Here is a 22,236-nt window from a genome sequence, read left to right on the forward strand (position 1 = left end):
TTGAATGTATGGCAGCCGTATTGTGAAGCAAAAAAGAGCTACGGCTTTTTAAAAACTTCGTTTTCTGAACCCACTGCACCTTAAGAACGCGACGCACTTACAACCAAATTGATGTTCGTTGCATCTCAATAAATTGGTAGATATGTGACTAACTGTACAATTATACAGTTTGCATAATAATCATAATGGAAATCAATTTAATTTCAATGGATTAATATTCAAAGATACAGGATAAATAAATAACACGCAACAGAAATAGCAAACCGGTAGCGATCGAAGTAATGTATAAATTTAGATATGCGTATTTAAACTTGTTCTAATATGGAAACATCGAGATTATCAAATCTCAACTTAGGTACCTATATGTAGGTACTTCTTACGATCCGATTCCGACCCGATTTAGATAATAAACAATAGCCTACAATAATGCTTTCTGAGAACAAGTATTACCTACATGAACCACTTTAGAGTTTAAGTAGATAATAAAACAAAATGATTATTAGTAATGAAGATAAGTAGGTCTCAGTTGAATTTAATTAATTAAATAAGAAGAAAATGTTTACCGATTAATCATATGAAATCTAATAAGTTTTCGGTGTCACTCAGCGATAAATTTAGATACTTAGGCCTATTTATAGGTATCTAAAGACTAATTAAAATTGGTCGAGCTAATAATACTAATTATGAAGTAGCCAAACTCTTATACAGGTGACCTTAGCCATTGGACAAACCCTGAAATCCCACGTATGGTTACTTCTCAGAAATGCTAATGCGGTAATATTTTTTTAATTGGAACAAAAGATAAAAAAAAATATCAGACAAAAGTTATTTCCAATAATCGACAGCAAAAAGAAACATACTCATTGGCAGTGCTTTTGACAATTTGTTTGAAAATGTGTGGCAATGGTGACATTTGTCAAAAGTCAGAATCTTATTAATGTCATTTGATGTCATAAATAAAAAAAATAATCAAAACGGTTGAAGAAGGTTTCATGCTATTTATTACCTCAGGAGCTACTAACACATACAGGTTGCTCCAAAGTAAAAAAATCGTAATTTGTTAATTTCTTCGTAACCGCTACACCGATTGTTATGATATTTTGCATACTGGTTCTAAATACCCTAATGCATATGTAAATTTCGGCTTTGTCCAATGGCTAGGGACACCCTGGCGGCTTAGCACGGTCGCGTTTTTATCCCTTGTCACCATGCCTGTCACGTTCTAACAAGTATGTAAGTGCGAAAGGGACGCGCAGTGGCGTAGCTAGGGGGGGGCGGCGGGGGCGGCCCGCCCCGGGTGTCACCCATTTGGGGGGTGACACCCGACCGTGAACATCAGTAGTGCCATCTATAAAAATTCGTAAAACTGTGGCAGATTGCACAACCGCCATTAAGGAAATAATATACAACATGCCCACGAGGAACCCGAGAGATTTTGACAGAATATTTCTGATCATATTTAAAGACTAAAATGTCCTATAAACTGTTTTGGAATTCGCCTAGTTTCATAGTCCAGTAGCACCAGCATAGCAATGTACAAATTGCAGAACATTCCCAAAAAGCGGAAACGTTCTCGAGAATGTTCTCAGAACATGGAAATTATTGTTCCGCCATCTTGGATTTTTTCCAAAAAAACTTTTTTTGTCATAGGAATCTAGAGGCCTCTATCTCCCGCCATGCCAAATCTCAGCGCGCTCGCACCAACTTGAAAAAAATTAAAAAAAAAGTCGGCCATTTTTTTTTTTAATGCAGTTTGTTTTGTCTCGGGGCCCTCTATGACATTTGGTCGAGCACCCCCCACCTATCACGCACCGTTTAAAAGTTGCCATACAAAATAAAAGTGGCCAGTTTTCCCGCAATCGTAGCATTTTTCGAAAAACACTATTTTTGATAGGTATTTAGGGGATCCCGAGATTCCGTGGCCAAAATTTCAGCGCGCTAGTGCAAACTTGAAAAAATTAAAAAAAATGTCGGCCATATTGAAAAAAAAACATGGCGGCGTCAATATGACATTTGGTCGAGCACCCCCCACCTAGATCTGACCGTTTGGCCGGGCCGTCATACATTTTTCTGACCGGAAGCGGTAGACCAAAAGTCGGAATTTTCTGGGGGTAAGGATACTACACCTAAACTATTGTGAATATTCATGGTATAAACTACGATAAATAAATAAATTCTCGTTCTCGAGAACATTCTCAGAAGTTACCGAGAAATTCTCATGTGGAAAGTTTCGCAACTTTGGAAAGTTTTTTTTAAATTATGTGATTATTTCTGTAATTGACAAAAAAAAGTTAAAATTATTTTTGGGTGACAGTTTTACAAATTATAGCATTTACATTTTATGTACAAAAAATCGAAAAACGAGAAATTCTCATGTGGAAAGTTTCGCAAATTTGGAAAGTTTTTTTTAATTGTGATTATTTCTGTAATTGACAAAAAAAAGTAAAAATTATTTTTGGGTGTCAGTTTTACAAATTATAGCATTTACATTTTATGTACAAAAAATCGAAAAACAATTTTATTTTGGCGAAATTGACGTAAACTCTTTTAGTATTTTTTCCTCATTTTGGCCTCAGAAATGCATGGTTAAAATCTCTCGGGGTTCCTGGTATGTAACAATAATATGTTGGTGCCTCGTAGGTTTTTTTATTCAGAAAGTTTTTTTTAATTATGTGATTATTTCTGTAACTGAGAAGCTATGTCACTATTTCTAATTGGGTGACTCTGGACTATTTGAAATTCATTGTGAAATGGGATTTTACAGAATCTCTTTGAAATCGCGCACTTGGCAAAAAAAGTTTTTAATTTTTTTTTAACGTAAATTATTTGTATATCTTTCACGGGACAATGATGACTCGGACCTTTGGGAGGCGTGCGCGGAGCCCAGGCCAACATGTAGACCCTTATGACACTTATGAAATGTGGGTTACACGTTACCGAGCGGATGCTGTCCTTGCCCGTGTCATAGAACGCGCGCAGAGGCAACACCCGCCAGGGTGTGGACTGTTGAGAGTTCATGGAATCTAAAATGAAAGCGATGGAGTAAATTGTGAGCTATGGAATATTAAACGTAATTTTATAATTGTAAAATATTAAACATATTTTACAATTTTGATTGAATTTTGGGGTGACATCCACAATTTCCGCCCCGGGTGCCACCCATGCTAGCTACGCCACTGGGGACGCGCATAGTGATAGTCGATAAAAATGGAACCGTGCTGAGCCCGCTGGATACCTATAGATATAATTCCAACTGAAGCCGGTTGCAACGGATGTATCATCCATGTGAGTCGCCACGCGGAGGTGGAAGTGGTCAGTACTAAGTGCTAACCATTTAAATAACGAGGGAGACAATACTGTAAGATGTAGAGTAGAGTTATAAATAAGTTTAAGGTGTAGGTTTACCTACCTAGGTACATATTAGCGAAAATACCCATATAGTGTCACATGTCTAAATTGAACCACGAAACACTCGTGATTACTCTTCGACTTTATCAGAGATAAGTATGGATATTTAAGTATCTACATTATATGAGTAAAATATAAGATCAAGATGGTCATTTAAATATCACTACACCAGAGGGGCTACCGCGAAAATCGAAGTTCGCAAATTGCGGGCATTTTTCTCTGTCACTCTAATTACGCCTTCATTGGAGTAAAAGAGAAATATCCCCGCAATTTGCGAATTTCGGTTTTCGCGGTAGCCGCTCAGTACTATTGCAGGGCAGGATCTTGCTGTCCGGAACTTTGACATTAGCGGCTGTAGTCTGAAACCGAGCGGTACCTTAAAAGTGAACTTACCGATGCAGATGTAATATAATCCCGAGATGATGATGACCACGAGTGCGAAGAGCTTGGAGGAGGTGAACACATCCTGGATCCGCATGGTCCACCTCACGCTGATGCAGTTGATGGCCGTCAGGATACCTGCAACAATTACATCATCTTCAGTAATACCATGCCCACTTAAGCTTTTCGACGCCATGTCAAACAAAAGCTGTTTCTCGGACGCCACGTTACCGAAGGTCAAAACTGAAATTGAACTGTATGCATATGCACGTAGGTCTGTGTTGTTCTGTGGTCTGTGACGGATTAATCGGTCTTTGGCGTTGGACCTACGGTGCGGATATATCGGTCATTGGCGTCCAAAAGTTTAATAATGATTTCGTTCATTATGTGTCCATGCAATTTTGCAGCTCGCTGTAGGTACACCCAAGCGGCAAGAGTGTACGGCTACTTTATTAACTAGCAAAACGCAGAGTTTTGTAAGGGCTCGCGGAGTTTTTCTACCTAAACGTACCGGACCGCGACTTTGATCCAGTCCGAAGCTTGTTCCATGTTCGATCGAGTGGGTACGTAATAAGTCCGTTAAGGACGCAGCTATAGTGAGAGCAAGATAGTATTTTGTACAATCGTGATATAATAGAGAGCTTTTCAGTCGAGTACCGTGTTTAGACAACGAAGCTTGCTGATTTGTCTAAGTAAGGTACGAGATTGAAAAGCTTGATTATATTACTATTGTATACAATACTTTTTCTACGCGTCAACAAAAATAATACTTTAAACTAGTTGAATCATACAAACAAACCAAACCAAAAGCTAAGATACGCGAACAGCCGCGATACCTTCATACGACCGTCAACGACACCTTCTCGTAACTCATGAGGCCCTGGTACTTGCTCCGCGCTAAATTCAAAATTTTAGACAGTTGTTTTCTAAATTTCCGCCACCGTAGCCTATGGAGACTAACAAGCAACGCTAAGTGGTTTTCGTAGCCTATGGATGTGGCTATATTAAGGGTGTCACATGCGCGTTTCTGACTTATGAAGGAATTGTTTCTACTATACAACCTAAAATAAATAATTATTTTGAGCTATGGTTTTGTTTCGTCCTCTTGATCGCGGCGACCTGTGATTGGTCAATTTCATTATAGTTGACTAAACTGTATCGATATGAATATTATAGTTGAGTTGGTAGCCCATACATTAAAAATACCCAATTGCAGTTTGGTATAAGAAATCTTAATTCAAGAATTACAGTCGACGAGTAGAAAAAATAAATATACTAACCGGACCCCGGTCGCTGTCCGGTACGCTTGTCTGTTACAGCTTTTACTTTATAATATTTTAAACTTTCGCGTTTTGAACACATATTAACTCACATTTATAGACGGGTCTAACGCGAATTTTATTCAATTAAGTACCCTGATTTACCGACGTTTCGACACAGGTTTCACTGGTCGTGGTCGCGGCTGACTGATGTCCCAGCAAAATGTCAAAACAGAGATTTGTGCAACTACCCGACGAAAAGTGAATGGAAATTAAGGTAATTGAATAAAATTCGCGTTAGACCCGTCTATAAGTGTGAGCTTTTACTTTGTCATCATTAATATAATTTAATATAATCCACACGTAATATACAATTTCATAAGCGCTTATTACATCCTACACGGTCGCCCAGTAGTTTTTGTAAGGAAGCCAACTGGCTTTCCTACATAATGTTGGGTCAGCGAGCCAATGTCCTTGAATTTATTTATGCGTCTACACCACACAATTGACCGTAAAACTATCCCGTCTGGACACCTACTGGCGGTAATCATGCTGCTCCGCATATAAACTTACGTATCATTTGCTTTCTTAAGTGCTCATCAAGACGAGTGAGATGACCAAAACAGCGTGTGCCTATGTTGCAAAAAACTTGAGTTCCACTAAATACTGCCAGGGTTCAGCTACAGCTTTATCTTGAGTATCTCCCAAGTGCTCAAAAAAGACGAGTCGGATGACCAAACAGCGTGTGCCTATGTTGTATAAAACCCGAGCTCCACTAGGTACTGCCAGGGTTCAGCATCAGCTATCTTAGGTACTACTCTACCAAGTGATCATCGTGACGAGTCGGATGTCCAAAACAGCGTGTGTCTATGTTGCACCAAACCCGAGCTCCACTAGGTACTGCCAGGGTTCAGCATCAGCTCTATCTTGGGTACTACTCTCCTAAGTGCTCATCAAGACGAGTGAGATGACCAAAACATCGTGTGCCTATGTATTACAACAAATCTGATTATCTGAATTCCACTAAATACTGCCAGGGTTCAGCTACAGCTCTATCTTGGGTATCTCCCAATTGCTAAAAAAACCGGGCAAGTGCGAGTCGCACTCTCGCACGAAGGGTTCCGTACCATAATGCAAAAGACGGCAAAAAAAAACGGTCACTCATCCAAGTACTGACCCCGCCCGACGTTGCTTAACTTCGGTCAAAAATCACGTTTGTTGTATGGGAGCCCCACTTAAATCTTTATTTTATTCTGTTTTTAGTATTTGTTGTTATAGCGGCAACAGAAATACATCATCTGTGAAAATTTCAACTATCTAGCTATCACGGTTCGTGAGATACAGCCTGGTGACAGACGGACGGACGGACGGACGGACAGCGGAGTCTTAGTAATAGGGTCCCGTTTTTACCCTTTGGGTACGGAACCCTAAAAACGAGTCGGATGACCAAAACAGCGTTTGCCTATGTTGCACAAAACGAAACCTGAGTTCCAATACCTATTGGAACTCACCCGGGTTCAGCATCATCTCTATCTTGGATGCTGCTCTCCCAAGTGCTCATTCTGACGAGACGGATGTCCAAAACAGCGTGTTGCACCAAACCTGAGTTCTACTAGGTACAGTCAGGGTTTAGCATCAGCTCTATCTTGGGTACTGCTCTCCCAAATGCCTATCAAGACGTGTGGAATGACTAAAACAGCGTGTGCCTATGTTGCACCAAACCTGAGTTCCACTAGGTACAGCCAGGGTTCAGCATCAGCTCTATCTTGGGTACTACTCTCCTAAGTGCTCATCAAGACGAGTCGGATGACCAAAACAGCGTGTGCCTATGTTGTACTAAACCCGAGCTCCAATAGGTACTGCCAGGGTTCAGCATCAGCTATCTTGGGTACTGCTCTACCAAGTGATCATCATGACGAGTCGGATGTCCAACCCAGCGTGTCTCTATGTTGCACCAAACCTGAGTTCCGCTAGGTACAGCCAGGGTTCAGCATCAGCTTTATCTTGGATACTGCTCTCCCAAGTGCTCATCAAGACGTGTCGAATTACTAAAACAGCGTAGGCCTATGTTGCACCAAACCAGAGTTCCACTAGGTACGGCCAGGGTTCTGGGTCATTTTGTTGAACTGCACGCCGACGTTGCAATTGGCGTGCAGTTTCCATACAAGTTACAGTCGGGTTGCAGTCCGTCTGTATCGGCCCTAAGTCACTGAACTTTGTATTACCTTATATGCTTATCTTCTTTATTTATAATTTTGGCAGTTCCAAGCAATAGTAACACTAAAACTGTTTCCCGAACTGAAAATACCCGATTTAAGTTTGCTAACACAACATGACTGATCAGTTCATCGGGGTCACAGAACAGAACATACGAGTAAATTGATCTCCGCAGAGAATATACAGCAAGATTGAATGTGCCAGTATTCTCTGAAACTTAATTGTTAAATTGGGAATCAAACCAAGCGAAGCGAGATGGGTCAGAATCCAAAATTTTAACCCACTTTTGTATTCATCGTTGTTAGCACATAGTACATTAGCACGAATGTTAATTCATAATTTTTCTAACAGATGGCGCTAGTAGTAATACAAAGTGTTATTCCTTTATTTAATTTTTTTAGGTTTATAAAATGATATTTTTATGTTTGATAACACATCTAGACATGAATTTAAATGACTATGTTAAATTTCAAACCTCACAGTGCGATAGTTTTTCCGTAAAGTGTACCACAAGAATGCATAGTTTGTCGAATAGTGATAGGGCTCGCTTCGCTCGCCCTAATGAATTCCATTTTGCGGCTCGCTGTAGGTACATAACAACATCCTCGTGCTAGTCCTGCTAAAAATTAAATTATCTCATAGACGACAGGGAACTGTTAGTTTCCAATGCCCTCATTCTAACTAGCATGCAGGTTGGAAGTCAATACAAAACAGCTAATTAATTGTTAGCCAAAGTCAATCAAATTAGGAAAAACCCAGCGAGCCAAAGAAGCCAAATTAAATCGCGTCTTCAGCGAACATTGTCAGTGCTTTTACTTAATTTGAGCTCAATCGTAACTGAATTTTCGCCGGCATCTGGTTGATTTTCCGAGCGAGCGGTTCCTTGAGGTAATTAGGTTAAGTGACGCTTCCTCTCGACGTGAGAGGAACCGTCGAACGGTCAATTATGTTTATTGAGCCGCTTGTCTTGGATGAACTTCGATTTTTCATTCATTGTATATTTCCCTGTGAGTAATTGTTTTGACCTAAGTATATAAAGGTTTTGCCGTAGCGAGCTACGAATATTAAGGGAAGTGTTGCAATTATGGAGGGTACCTAGAGGTAGTTGCAATCCTCTGCTGTGACATTAAAAAGTATTTTTACACACTACACTTTTATAATACTGTCACAGTCCATACTATTAAAATTAGGGTATCAAAATTTACAAAGGGTGGCGCTTTATTCATATTAAAAGCTAAAAAAGCCAACTACTGAGTTTGTACTTAATCAGGTATTGGTATTGATTTTTCCGTTAGTAATGAGACTTATGACTATTTAAAGACGATTGTTGTTTAGTATTTATGTAATTGGGTTTAATGTAGTGTCGGAAAAGTAAAGTACACAACGTTTAAGATAGTAGTAAACCGGTGTATAAACAATAACACGTACCGTGGGAACCAGCACGCGGCATGATAAAATATTTTTTTGAATACCGAGTTTACATCAAGCGATATGATTGTGATCCCCGCTAACGCACATTTGCTACTAGTTTCGAGCTTAATCTTATACTGGTTTACTGAAAGAGCACTCAGTATGCGACACCAATAACACTGGAGTAACACGCTTAACCATTCAACAGGTCGTTTCTTAAGGAATCTCGCGGATGAATTACTTCCGTCGACAAGTGCGTACATATATGTACCTAAGTACTACGCTCGATGTCAAAGATATATGTATACATTTTCGCCCTATTACAAGGGGTTAAGGCGCAAAAGTGTAATCATTTTGAACATCAATAATACAACGGCATTCAATACCAGTCACTCAATACTGCGACGTAAAACCGATCACACCGATGGAGTCACAACAACTCAGTTTGCCTGCCCACGTTGGTTTGAGAGTAAACAAGATCATTTAGATAAACGTTTGCAATCGACAGTTGTATCAAATGTGCATTGATGAGATAGCTTGGAGTCAGAAGTCAATATGAGCAAAAATTAACGGGAGCAATGCACTCAAGTCCACTTGGCTTATTATTCTTATTAAAACTTTCCATCTTTAATAACGAATATACCTGTACATTAATCATGACTGTGTCTACGAAAGTATTGTATGATTGAGTACCTAGTAGTAGTTTTCTTTCACTACGCAAGTACGCAGTACGCACACTGTTCATTAATTTACTAGAAAGAGAATGTATCGAACAAGCAACATACGCATTTATAATACATAGATATCAAGAGATTTCTCTTAACCCGTTTAAGGTTATTAACAACTAAATTTCGCTTTTAAAAAATGTATACTTTCCCATGTTGAATTAGTATGTGTCGATTTAACTTCTCTCAATAGGTCAAGTCAATCTACATTAGTAGAGCGGATTGAACACATCAAAAAGCTTCCCATAAAATAGTTTTTAGTGTATTAAGATATCAGAAAGTAAGTAAAGGCAGATAAGATAAGTAAGAAAGGGAAGGAAAGGAAGAACTTGAGATAATGTATGACATCTTCATGTTTAAAGTTTAACTAGGATAGGTCCTTACTTGTTCTTCGGGCCTTCTAGATGAAAATAGGTACACCCAAAGGGTCATTCCGAATTTAATTAGTGAGAGTAGTATTTAATTAGGGTCAAGAAGTATGTACAATAATGATTGCGTAGTGCGTACTTATGGTGGTACTTATGTACCGATTTAGTACCGATTAAACTTTATACATAAGTAATTTTAAAAATTCCCATTATTATTAACTTAAAATCGAATAAGAAAACGTACGTATTTATATGCCAATATATTGTCATCGCAGTCAGTACCTATATAGTCAGTATCATATATTCTAGGAAACGGCGAAACATAAATTCCCACCATCAGAATTTTAGACAATAAAACAAAAAACTCACAGTCAGACGGCGTCCTACGGTGGTTCGCATTCCAGAAAAAAAGGAAAAGGTACGACTATGCCATAATACTGTTCATACTCATACTCATCATCATACTGCTGTGTCATACTGTTCTGTTCCTTCCACTACTGTACTGTTTTTGTATTCTGGTAATCAACGTATACATTTTTTTTTATAATACTGTTTTCCACGATAAATCCTCCTAAATGAGGCTATATGCCAAATACACGCAGAAAATAAACCCCAATCGTCTCTCCTCTTTCCCAAAGTTAAGGATAACGAAGCTTAATTCCTGTTAGGCAGTGTTGGCCGAAAGTTAATGCAAATTGAAAATGCTGGCCATTAACCATTATAAATTGAATCGTAAACTGTAATCGTCCGTTACGGTTTAAGGTTCAATTTATAATGGTTAATTGCCAACATTTTCAATTCGCATTAACTTTCGGCCAACACTGCTGTTAGGTATGTCGACCATAAAACCACTTACAGAGACAGACAGCGGCCAGCAACTTAACGGCGTCCTGCGGCGGCTCGCACTCCGGGAAGAAGGGCTTGACGACGTAGTGGCCGAAGGTCAGCGCCACGATGGCCTGTGTCGTGGGCCTGATGATCAGCAGCGCTATCCACATGCGCAGGAACGCGGGCAGCGGACCAAAGGCTGCATGGATGTAGGCGTAGTCCCCGCCTGACCGGGTTATGGAGGTGCCGAGCTCCGCGTAGCACAGGGCTCCGAGCGTGGATAGGACTCCGCAGACCACCCATATTAGTAGGGACACCGCTACCGATCTGCAACCAAACAAAAAATATTATTTCTAAAAGATCAAATTTTGTACGAGATTTCATTGCGTTTTACTCTAAAAGTACCTGTAAAGGTAAATTTTAAACGATTTTAAAGAGCCTAAACTTTTAAGGTTTTCCGATACTACCAGACCGGCTCACTAACACTTTAATACAATGGTTTGCTTTGCCATACTTAATCGAGTACAATAAACATTGCAGATAACTACGAAATATGTTTAATATTTGCCACTTCTTTGTTTGTGCTGACAATTTATCACCTATTTTTATCTAATTTGTTAAAAGTTATAGTAGAGCAGCACTAAACTTGTCAAATCTACATACAAGTAAGGTAGTGCATTTATAATTATATCACTTGACCCGTGCTTGACCCCATTCTAGTTCTACGGTTCACTGCGTAAAGATCTAATGGTTAAACTAAGTCATACTTTGTAAACATAGATGACATGTCTAGCTCATGCTCATTAATCAAGATAATATTCCTTACAGTGTCTAGACTGTTATAACAGATCTCTACTAATTTTATCTAGAACCGTAAAATGGGGTGAGTAGGCGCAAAACTGACATTCAAAACTCGATAACATTTTATTTTTACATATGCAAACTGAATGGCGTATACAGGGTGGTCCAAACCTTGACGTCCAAAAAATTTTTTTAGATTCCTCTAGTCGTGGGCTATCAGAATATACCCCATGTATATTAGCCGATTTTTTGTAGTTTTCGAGTTATGAATTTTTGAAGTTTTTTTTGGTTAAAATTTTGGGGGTGAAGTAATTTACTCATAAAAAAAACTATTAGAGTTTTTTTAATGTTTCTTTTTGTAACATACTCCTTAATAAATGACGTAATTATAAAAAAAAAACAGCGTCCTCACGTTGATACCAGTTGTAAAAAAACATGCCAGAAATAAAAAAATTACGCTCAGGCATGTCAAGCTTAGATTTTGCGCTTAAATAAAAAAAATACAAGCTGTTACAAGGACTTCTGCTGATTTTAAAAACTGATAGACCCTAAGTGTTTTACAAAAAGGTAAAAAAAGTGACACTTAATAGTCGAAATTTGACAGAATCGGCACTCAAAGGAACTGAGGTCGAAAATTCCCAAATTAGTGATTCACAAAAAAAAACGGTTGTATTATTCCTAACTTTAATAAAACACAGAAATTACCACGATGAGTCAATGTTGTGACATGCGATAAGCGGATCATCATTTGGGTAAGCTTAATCATTATCTTAACTGGACCCGTGTCGCGGCGTGGCTCATCTGCTTTGAGAGTTCTCAGGATCGATGTCTGAGATGTCGAGGTAGAGTCTGTGCGGAAAGAGAAGATATTGCATCTATTGCAGTCCTATGAGCTATTCTCCTTGAACTCGTAGAGGGGTCTCTTTGGATTTCCGCCAAAATTTCTTCCCTCCTATCTGGATCTACTCTTGGTACTCCTTCGCGAGGTTGCTGACGTCCAGCCATCAGCGTCTGGTGGGTATTTATGAACACTCTGTGATCCGGGTAATGTTGTCGTGGTTCTCCACGGTACTCTAACTGTTCACGATAGAGTCTTGCGGCTAAACACCCGTTTCCTTGGGCTACACCAGGGCTCTTCAAACCCCGGCCCGCGGGCCAAATCCGGCCCGCGAAGCGTTTTAATCCGGCCCGCCGACAGCGTTCCAATCCGGCCCGCGGGAGCCAGGCTCCAGGTGTTTAGCCCTAACAGCAGCAACCAGATACAGTCCCACCAACCCCTCGGCGCCCCCACGACGAAAATTCTGAGGCGCGATGGCCCTCAGTTAAAAAAGTACACCATAATAATAATGCATTTCTGCATAATCACTAAGAGTGTAAGAAGATTTCAAAAACAGAACATAACGAATACAGTAGCAACATATGCGAATCTGACGAAAGCATTGAGCAATGAGCAACTGTCACTGATAATACTAATTAGAGGTAAAGGGGTGAACTTATTAAACAATAGTGTCTATGGAGACAGTAGTCGGCGGGGTGGGAGCAGGTAAAAATGAACCTTTTGTTAATAAAAATATACAATGACAGATGTTTGTTTACTTTTTACAAGACAGGTGTCAAAGGTTTGATTGCCATATAAAATTTAAAATGTTAGTTCCTGTTTCTGCCACGACTCTTCTCTTTCCGCACAGACTCTACCTCGACATCTCAGACATCGATCCTGAGAACTCTCAAAGCAGATGAGCCACGCCGCGACACGGGTCCAGTTAAGATAATGATTAAGCTTACCCAAATGATGATCCGCTTATCGCATGTCACAACATTGACTCATCGTGGTAATTTCTGTGTTTTATTAAAGTTAGGAATAATACAACCGTTTTTTTTTTTGTGAATCACTAATTTGGGAATTTTCGACCTCAGTTCCTTTGAGTGCCGATTCTGTCAAATTTCGACTATTAAGTGTCACTTTTTTTTACCTTTTTGTAAAACACTTAGGGTCTATCAGTTTTTAAAATCAGCAGAAGTCCTTGTAACAGCTTGTATTTCTTTTTTATTTAAGCGCAAAATCTAAGCTTGAAATGCCTGAGCGTAAAAAAAATATTTCTGGCATGTTTTTTTACAACTGGTATCAACGTGAGGACGCTGATTTTTTAAAAAAATAATTACGTCATTTATTAAGGAGTATGTTACAAAAAGAAACATTAAAAGAAACTCTAATAGTTTTTTTTTATGAGTAAATTACTTCACCCCCAAAATTTTAACCAAACAAAACTTCAAAAATTCATAACTCGAAAACTACAAAAAATCGGCTAATATACATGGGGTATATTCTGATGGCCCACGACTAGAGGAATCTAAAAAAAATTTTTGGACGTCAAGGTTTGGACCACCCTGTATAATAAGTGTTCCGGACGTTTGTATTTTAGTTTTTATTTTATTTTGGGTAGTTCCATTTCATAACTTTGACGATAAACAGGAAATCCCACCTCACCCCGTAGTCCCTCGTAATTGGGGTGAGGATGGGTTTTCATACAAAGGTGATTTAGGAAGATTGTTGGATCGACTTTTTTTATTATGAGTATTACTAAGTATAGCTCCATTTTAAATTGGAATACCTACATTATTTTTGTAGCAGTAGCCTTAAAATCCCATCTCACCCCCCTTTCATGCCTTCTCTCCCCATTCATAACCCAACTCTCCCCGCGGGTGACCCTCGCGCAGGCAGCTTTCTCGCGCAAAGATTGGCCATAGCAATTCAGCGCGGGAACGCTGCCTGCGTGATGGGCACCCTACCAAGGGCGCAAAATTTGATAGGTATTTTTATTTTTTTTAGCTTTAGTTATCTTTAGTTTTATATTCATTTTATAACGCTTATTATACAATAAATGAGCAAGTCCAAAAGTGGAAAAATAAATTCAGTAAAAATCAATGTGAGGCACTTCATGATAGGAGTTTTAAAACATTTTGATTAAGTGTAGGTATAAGTACTTTTGAAAATAATCGTTTTGTACTCTCAATAAATAAAAATAAAAGAAAACATGGCTTAATATTACTTTCCACAAAAACTGTTTTGAATATGATCGGTTGAGACATAAATGTTAATCTTATGTCCTTTAAAAAAGGACGTAAGTGCCGCGAAGCTTTTTCATATCGTATGAAAATACGGAACCTTCCATATGCGTGGGCCGACACGCACTTGGACGGTTTTTTTTTCATTCTACCTTATAGGTCGCAACCGCGACAGCGAATGTGAAATGTAGGTACCTATGTTTGTACATAGGTATTCAAGCCAAGAAAAAATATAAAATAGTAGGTAGGTACTTAAGTCGCAAAAACCACGCAATGTCGACAGGTTGACGGTACGACTGGTTAGATCATTTTCCAAAAATCATAATTTACCTGTAGCATAATTTCTATTCGCATTTTTTCCTATTCTTAATTTACACCAGACGCATTAATTCCTAGGTTAAATTTTTCTCATAATTAATACTTTCCAAGTCGTTTTATTCGCATTCTTTTTATTATTATTTCTTAGGCGATAATATGTGACGTTCCACGGGAAAAGGTACCTTATGAGGGTTTCTAGTTTCGGAGATATGAAATGTTTTGTAAAGAGGTGAAAAAATGCTCAATTTTTTTTTATTGTGTGATCTGAAACCTTAATGCGTAACGTTTGTTTACCTGTTTTTATTTTTGTTATAAGTTAGTTATAAGCCTAGTAATGTCGTCTCAGAGTTTAGTAGAAAAGGTACCTTATGGAAAAAGGATTGAAAATTCCCAAAAAAACTAGTCAATACGGGAAAAGAAGTTTGGTAGATTGGTAACTGTATTAGCATTCTGCAAAACTAATTTGATAATTTCAGTTCTGGTTGGGGCGCCTCGCAAATATTATAACCGTACATAGACCGACATCACAAATCCAAGTAGATTGCTATTATGGGCCAATCAGATCACTGTGTTATGTCTTTCCTGTAGACATACACAAGAGTTAAGGGCTATAAAGGTTAATTTTCTTATTTAACCCTTATCCACGTGAAAAGGTCCTCCTTTTATTTAAAGAACTATGATAAAATCATTACTTACATGCCCACAAGCTGTTAACTATTGCCCACAGGAGAGAAAACTAGTGTGTTATCGCGAACAGCACATTTTTCTCTCCTGTGGGCAATAGTTAACAGCTTGTGGGCATGTAAGCAATGATTTTATCATAGTTCTCTAAATAAAAGGAGGACCTTTTCACGTGGATAAGGGTTAAATAAGAAAATTAACCTTTATAGCCCTTAAGTCTTGTGTATGTCTACAGGAAAGACATAACACAGTGATCTGTTTGACCCTTATACCAAAGTTACTCTCGTCAAGTCTTTCTTAACTAGAATAATCTTCATTTGGTTTGGTCGCATGCAGTAAATCAGCCATTGGTTTGCTGAAAAATGCCAATACCCGACGCATTACCTTATGGAATATCTGAGGTCATTGAACCTCAATGCCGCTTATCTTCAATAGCAACCGAAATATATTATTGATAAGAAATAGACGATTTATACCATCTTAACCCCAAAATATTATTAGTTTATCCTAACTGTTCCATCATCATCATGCCTCATCATGTAACTTGACCACAAGGTACCTTTTCATTACATACAAATTATTGGTCTTTTTTAAGATTATTATGACGAAGAACTAATTAAATTTGGGGCAGTTTAATGTAAATTAATATTTTCTATTCATAAAAGATAAACTGTAATATGATTGATATTTTGTAGTGATGTATTATTAGATTTATTTCCATAAGGTACCTTTTCGTAAATGTATGGAGCAAATACTGTTATTGTTATGTAAGTTTAAAGTGGCATAAGGGGTTAAATATAGTATTTAGTTGGGGTTTTAGGATTTATTTCATTTGAATGACAGAATTTCTTTCATATGTGCTCAGAAAAATTGATTGTGTGTCACATTAAAAGTAAAAATATTCAATTTTGTGATTTTATATGAAAAAGTCAGAAAATACATTTTCACCTCTAAATCGGTATTGTTTTTTGCTTAAACTGTCTGTCAGTGTCGTTTTCTAATAGATAAAATTTAAATCTTGAGAGCTCATTGCAATCAATCGTAAAAATGAAATAAAACTTTATTTTCAAGAGATTGGTTAGTATACACATAAATCAGTCGATATCAAAAGTTTCTATTTGCATTACAGAACAAGTCGCAATATTTTTTTAATCTCAGATATATAAGGTATTATTATTTGTAGTCAACTATGTAACTTACTTCAGGAACATAGTTTTTTAGGCGGCTAAACTTAAAACTTCTCTATCGTAAAGTTGCTCATTTCACAACATTATTTTCAAAAAATCATATCTCTGTAACTACGCAACCTAGAAGGTTGATCTTTTGTGTTATCGATAGCTTATTTATTGTAGATTACTGGGGTATGCATAACTCCATACCCGCCATAAGGTACCTTTGACCGTGGGACGTCACATATTACCATAGTCCCACCGCACTGTTTGTTTTCAACTTTTAGTTTACAACTTAGCTAGACGGAGCCCCGCTTCGCGGGGCTCCTATATCTGGGCGGTTTGCCCTTCGGGCATCTGAAGCTACCTAACGAACCTAACCTACCTACACTTTTTTCCCAAAGTGTAATGGTTTTATGGACGTCACACTAAATTAATAGGTTAGGTAAGTTGTGAACTAAATGTTTTTTGAAAAGAAAGTGGGGTGGGGTAATCGATTTTTTGATTATAGAATAAACTCCGTAAGAAATATTTGTGAGTGGCTAAATTGTCTAATGGGAAAATATGCGAATGGAAAAATCATGTTAGGAATTAATGCGTCTGGTGTAAATTAAGAATAGGAAAAAATGCGAATAGAAAGTATGCTACAGGTAAATTATGATTTTTATTTGGGAAAATGATCTAACCAGTCGACGGTACACGTCCGCGTGAGTGCTTGCCTCACTAAAATTACCCAAGTGATGCCAAAACGGCTATCAGATATCGGACACTCAGTTTTCTTGCAAATTGCTTCACATTTCACATGCGACGTCTATTTTGATAAAGTTTAAGTCCATTATTCAAGTCACGAGTACTTGTGTACTCCCCAAAGCTCATGCGGGTAACACTAATATGTCTGATAAGTTGATAACCCACTACTAAATAGTATACATAAGGTAAATTAGAGTTTTATCAGGTCCTATTTGCATTAGATACAAAGAGCTCAGTGTAGAGCTGGTAACAGCTTTTTGTTATCGATATTACGCTAGGCACATTTACCTATCTACCACCCTCTACCTATATTAACCTACAGGCCGCGTTCAAAATCATCTTCTACTCTGCTAATTGTTTACATATAGATATGTAGTAGAGTAGATACACACCCCTTTTTGTAGAGCAATTCGAGAATGCTCTATTGATGCTGACTGTACATATCTAACTTTGTATCTTTTATGTATGTGTAACATGATACGCATAGATCAGTAATTAAACCCTAGCCATAGCTCCACACAGTTGACAGATTATACTCGCGTGTAACTTGATCCTAATTCTTTGTAGGCTACCTGCCTCCATACTAAGTGATCGAAGCACTGACCTCACCTACACTGAGGTTACACTGCACAGGTTTCAGGGACGTTTGAGTAGGCATGTGTAATGTATAGCCTCTATTGACATAATTGAAAACAGACTATCTAAGAAAATAAAAGTTTGTCAAAATAAATATTTTCTTTAAAAACGTATTTGTATTAATCTGCTGTATTTTTTTTCTCTAACTATGTAGTTGTCTATCACTCATAGGTAATAATAAATCCCAAATTCAATAAGTTTACGCGGTTGCCTTTTAGAGTTCCCAACAGGTTAACTTATGAGGAGCATATGATAAACATAATAAACAAATAAAAAAAAACATTAGGTAAGTAGCTATATTAAATTTTGATCATTAAAAAACATAGACATACATATTATAGTATTTATTGTCATATACAGACCTTTTCAGTCGTGTAGGTACTGTGTTTAGGCTACGCAACTTGCTGAGCTTAAATGTTAAAACCTGAGATCTTCCTAAAAACGGGCAGTTAGGTACCTACATTACAATGTACATTTCCCAGAAATCAAATTCGAAGGTTAAATTATGGGATCCACGCGGGAAGCACTTCGAGGAAGACGCTTAGTAACAGACAGACCAATCAGCGGAGGATTGTAATAGCATATCACCCTTCGGAACCCAAAAAATATGCAATCAACTACGGCATATTTTATATGGCTCTCCCGACGCAAATGTTGCTTTATGATTGGAAAGTTATAATTAATTTTCTGATCATAAACTCCGCTGCACATTCTGCAACTTCTAACCAAGAAGTAGAAAGTAACGCAGGAAGTCATTCATAAACAAGAATCATCAGATCGATCATGCGGGTCGAATTGAGGGCACTATCAACATGGTTACTTAGTTAGCTAGCTGACTAGTAAGTAGTAAAGTAGATCATCATCGTCGAACTATTACCGATCTTGCAAAAACATTCAAAGTGCCCTGGTAGGAATTTCAACGAAGGCAATTTGCGGATAATTTAAATACTTGATACGCGGCTATTTATTATGCCTTAAGCCTTACTTTAAAGCTACGAAGGTTGGTAGGTATATAGTGTGGTCCTTGGTCGTCAGGCACCAAAAAACTAGTAAAAGAAATGTCTACCAAACTGGTCTGGGTGTCTGGCGACCTACGAGCTGGCGCATTTTTTGCACAAAAACTCAGCCTCACTGTGCAGAGGGGGAACGCGGCCAGCGTCCTGGGAACAATTTAATGCCTCAGGCTAATTTAGGGCTAGATTTATAATTTATTTATTTTGTTATTTAATCTCTGTTTTAATTATTCATTAAGTAGTGTCGTAAAAAGACTGTCGCAACTACTTGCAAGTGGTCGCCAGCTTCAAGTCAAGCCTCACCGTTAAAAAAAGATGAAATGGAATCAATAAATAATAATAAAACACTATAAATGACATTGTGTAAATCGACGGTAAGTAAATAGTAGAGTTTTGCTGTAAGATAATCAAACTAAATCAAATCCAAATGAATGTTATTAAATATGTATCATTCAAAGTCAATTCTACCAGCAAACATAAGAAAACAACTCAAAATATGCATTTGATTATTTTGCGTCACATATGTGAATAAAGCAAGTTTGCTATCAGTTTTGAACAATCAAGAAAGCCTTTACCAGTTGGTGTGGTGAAAATAACTATTAAATAGTAATGTAATTCGCTTTAACGTAGGCGTGGAAGCAGGTGGCTTCATTTAGCGACAGGTGTCCGAGCAAGTTAAAAACGAAGCCTTGAGGCCTTGACCCTGTTGCTAGTTGCTATGGTGTGTTAACTGGACAAGAGGACATTCACCCGGTGTTCTGCCTTTTCGCAGAACTATTTTTGGCGGAATTTCATTTGCCAACCAACGTTTCGCCGACGTTTCACTTTGACAACTAACGATTAGCAAATTTTTGTATGGCAACGTTTCAATTGGTAGAATTATTGTAAAGCAGATTATTATAACGCCTCTAAACTTTTGGGAGACTTATCATTTGTCAAATCTTTCACTTGGTCGAACAACTCTTGGACGAATAACGTTTCGTTGAAGCTACAGTTCGCATTTCGTACATTTGGCTTACAAATAAGAAAAAGATACATACCTACCCATACCTACATATTTTTTGGTAGGAAATATTAAAGTTATAAATATTTTTATATGCTAATAATGAGTTTCGGCTTTAGTCAACACTGATAGTGGTAGGTACTTTTTCTCTGAAAAACACAACTGGGAATAATAATAAAAAAAAAAGTTAATTTTTACCATTCGTTTTTTATTTAAGCAAGAATCTCAAAAATACCACTATACTTTTAAATTGGCAGCAATGCACATCAATAATTTTTCTTCTGAGTAGTAGATTTATGGGTTCTCTTATTTATCGCCGAAAATGGTATGGCCGATTATCACTTCCCAACTCACGTTTGGCGGATTTTTATTTCGCCGAATTTTCATTTCCCAACTTTTCAAATCTTTTTTTTTCATTTGCCAACCGCACACTTACCAACTAAACGTTTGGTCTGTGTTTTATAATGCCAATTTTCAAAATGCCAACTTTCATGTCGTAGAATGTTTTAGTTGGCATAATATACACTTAGTTGTTTATTGTTTACCAATTGTTTCATTTGGTCAGACTGTACTGTACCAAAGGGGGGCCGTTTCTGGGACTTTAATTTTTTTTGAGAAAATGAGAAAAACATAGGGGTTTCAAAACACTTAGAATAATATACATGATTTTGTTGAAATAATCACTTTTTTCTTAATAAACTTTCCTCTAAAATCAAAAATGGCCGAGATATTTGACCCGAAAGTTGTTGTGTAATTACGTTTTTCGGGTTGTTGAAAAAAAAATAACCTCGAAGACTAGTCTTCTAACCTAACCATATCCAAGTCGGCTCTGCCGGAAGGTCTTGCTCGCTCGCTTCGCTCGCTCGCTGCCACTGGCTTCAAATATTAAAATATACATTATAAAAAGTACAACAACTCGGCTATTTTTGATTGTTTGGTATGTATCTTTTTCTTATTTGTAACTTGCCTAATGTATGAAAAGCGAACTGTAGCTCCAACGAAACGTTATTCGTCCAAGAGTTGTTCGACCAAGTGAAAGATTTGGCAAATGATAAGTCTCCCAAAAGTTTAGAGGCGTTATAATAATCTGCTTTACAATAATTCTACCAATTGAAACGTTGCCATACAAAAATTTGCTAATCGTTAGTTGTCAAAGTGAAACGTCGGCGAAATTTTGGTTGGCAAATGAAATTCCACCAAAAATAGTTCTGCGAAAAGGCAGAACACCAGATTTATGTTCAAGAATTCTGTTGATTCTTTCTTCTTTGTCTAAGTACTTTTTTTTCTTCGATTCTGGTGGGGCACCGGTTAATATAGTTTCTATTTCTCCTTGATTGGCAATCGTTTCCTTTATTAATTCTTTTATCAATTGATAAACACCAGGGTGACTTTTATCAATGAGAGTGTTTATTTTGTTATGCCTGGCTTCCGCCGAGTTCTGTGTTCGTGGTACATTCATTTTATTTGTTTCATAGCAGCACCAAAAACTGGGTGGATATTTTGCTTGTGTGGTTGATGTTCCGTGAACATAATTCTTCTCGAACCAATGAGCTAATTGTTGCCAATCTGGATCTTTAAAACTTTCAGGATCTTGTTGAAATATACGAATATTTCAGATTCCTCAAGAAAACATAGTGCCAACAAACACTTCACCTCTTTGTTGAACTGTATGTCGCTTCCGTATCTTTTGGCGAAACCCTGATCTTGAACTTGCCTAAAAAAAAATAAGTATAGTAACAGAAATCTCTATGTCGCAGAGTCCAGTTAGGTGCGACGACGAGCGAAGCGAGGAGGAGCGTGTTAGGTTAACCGTGAGCAAACCGGAACCGACTATTTATGTGATAAAAAACAAATAACACATAAGTCTTATAAAAAAGTAGGTATTACAACAAAAAAAGGTACCTGTATAAAATTTGCCCCAAGTGAAAATGGCATCCTTCTAAATAAATTCCTTCAAAAGTTGATCGAAGACTCGAATCAGTATTGCAGCTTTTTCAAAATCCGACACACATATTTTTGGAACAAGATGGATACCGTGCTCATTGCCGTATTCTATCAATAGTTCAAACATTGTGCCATATGTGCGTTTGTCTTTATTAGTGCACAAACAAAAGCACAACGGAAATGTTTTTTTATTGTCCGTAAAAATATTTCCATGTATGGTATATAGCTGTTTGAATATGTTGGGTGCAACTTTAAAAGT

General features: G+C 37.6%; 1 protein-coding gene across 1 annotated transcript in view; it reads right to left on the reverse strand.

Annotated features, from left to right (window-relative positions):
• Window positions 1-22,236, reverse strand: part of LOC134790677 (large neutral amino acids transporter small subunit 2) — a 47,665-nt gene that overhangs the window by 20,127 nt on the left and 5,302 nt on the right. The window contains exons 2-3 of the mRNA XM_063761573.1: window positions 10,625-10,923; window positions 3,802-3,927 (exon numbers count right to left, since the gene is read on the reverse strand). Of these exons, the coding sequence (XP_063617643.1) occupies window positions 3,802-3,927; window positions 10,625-10,923 (425 nt within the window). The remainder of the gene's footprint in view (window positions 1-3,801; window positions 3,928-10,624; window positions 10,924-22,236) is intronic.

The sequence above is a fragment of the Cydia splendana genome, chromosome 5, assembly GCF_910591565.1.
Source record: "Cydia splendana chromosome 5, ilCydSple1.2, whole genome shotgun sequence".
In the NCBI taxonomy this organism is placed as follows: Eukaryota; Metazoa; Arthropoda; class Insecta; order Lepidoptera; family Tortricidae; genus Cydia; species Cydia splendana.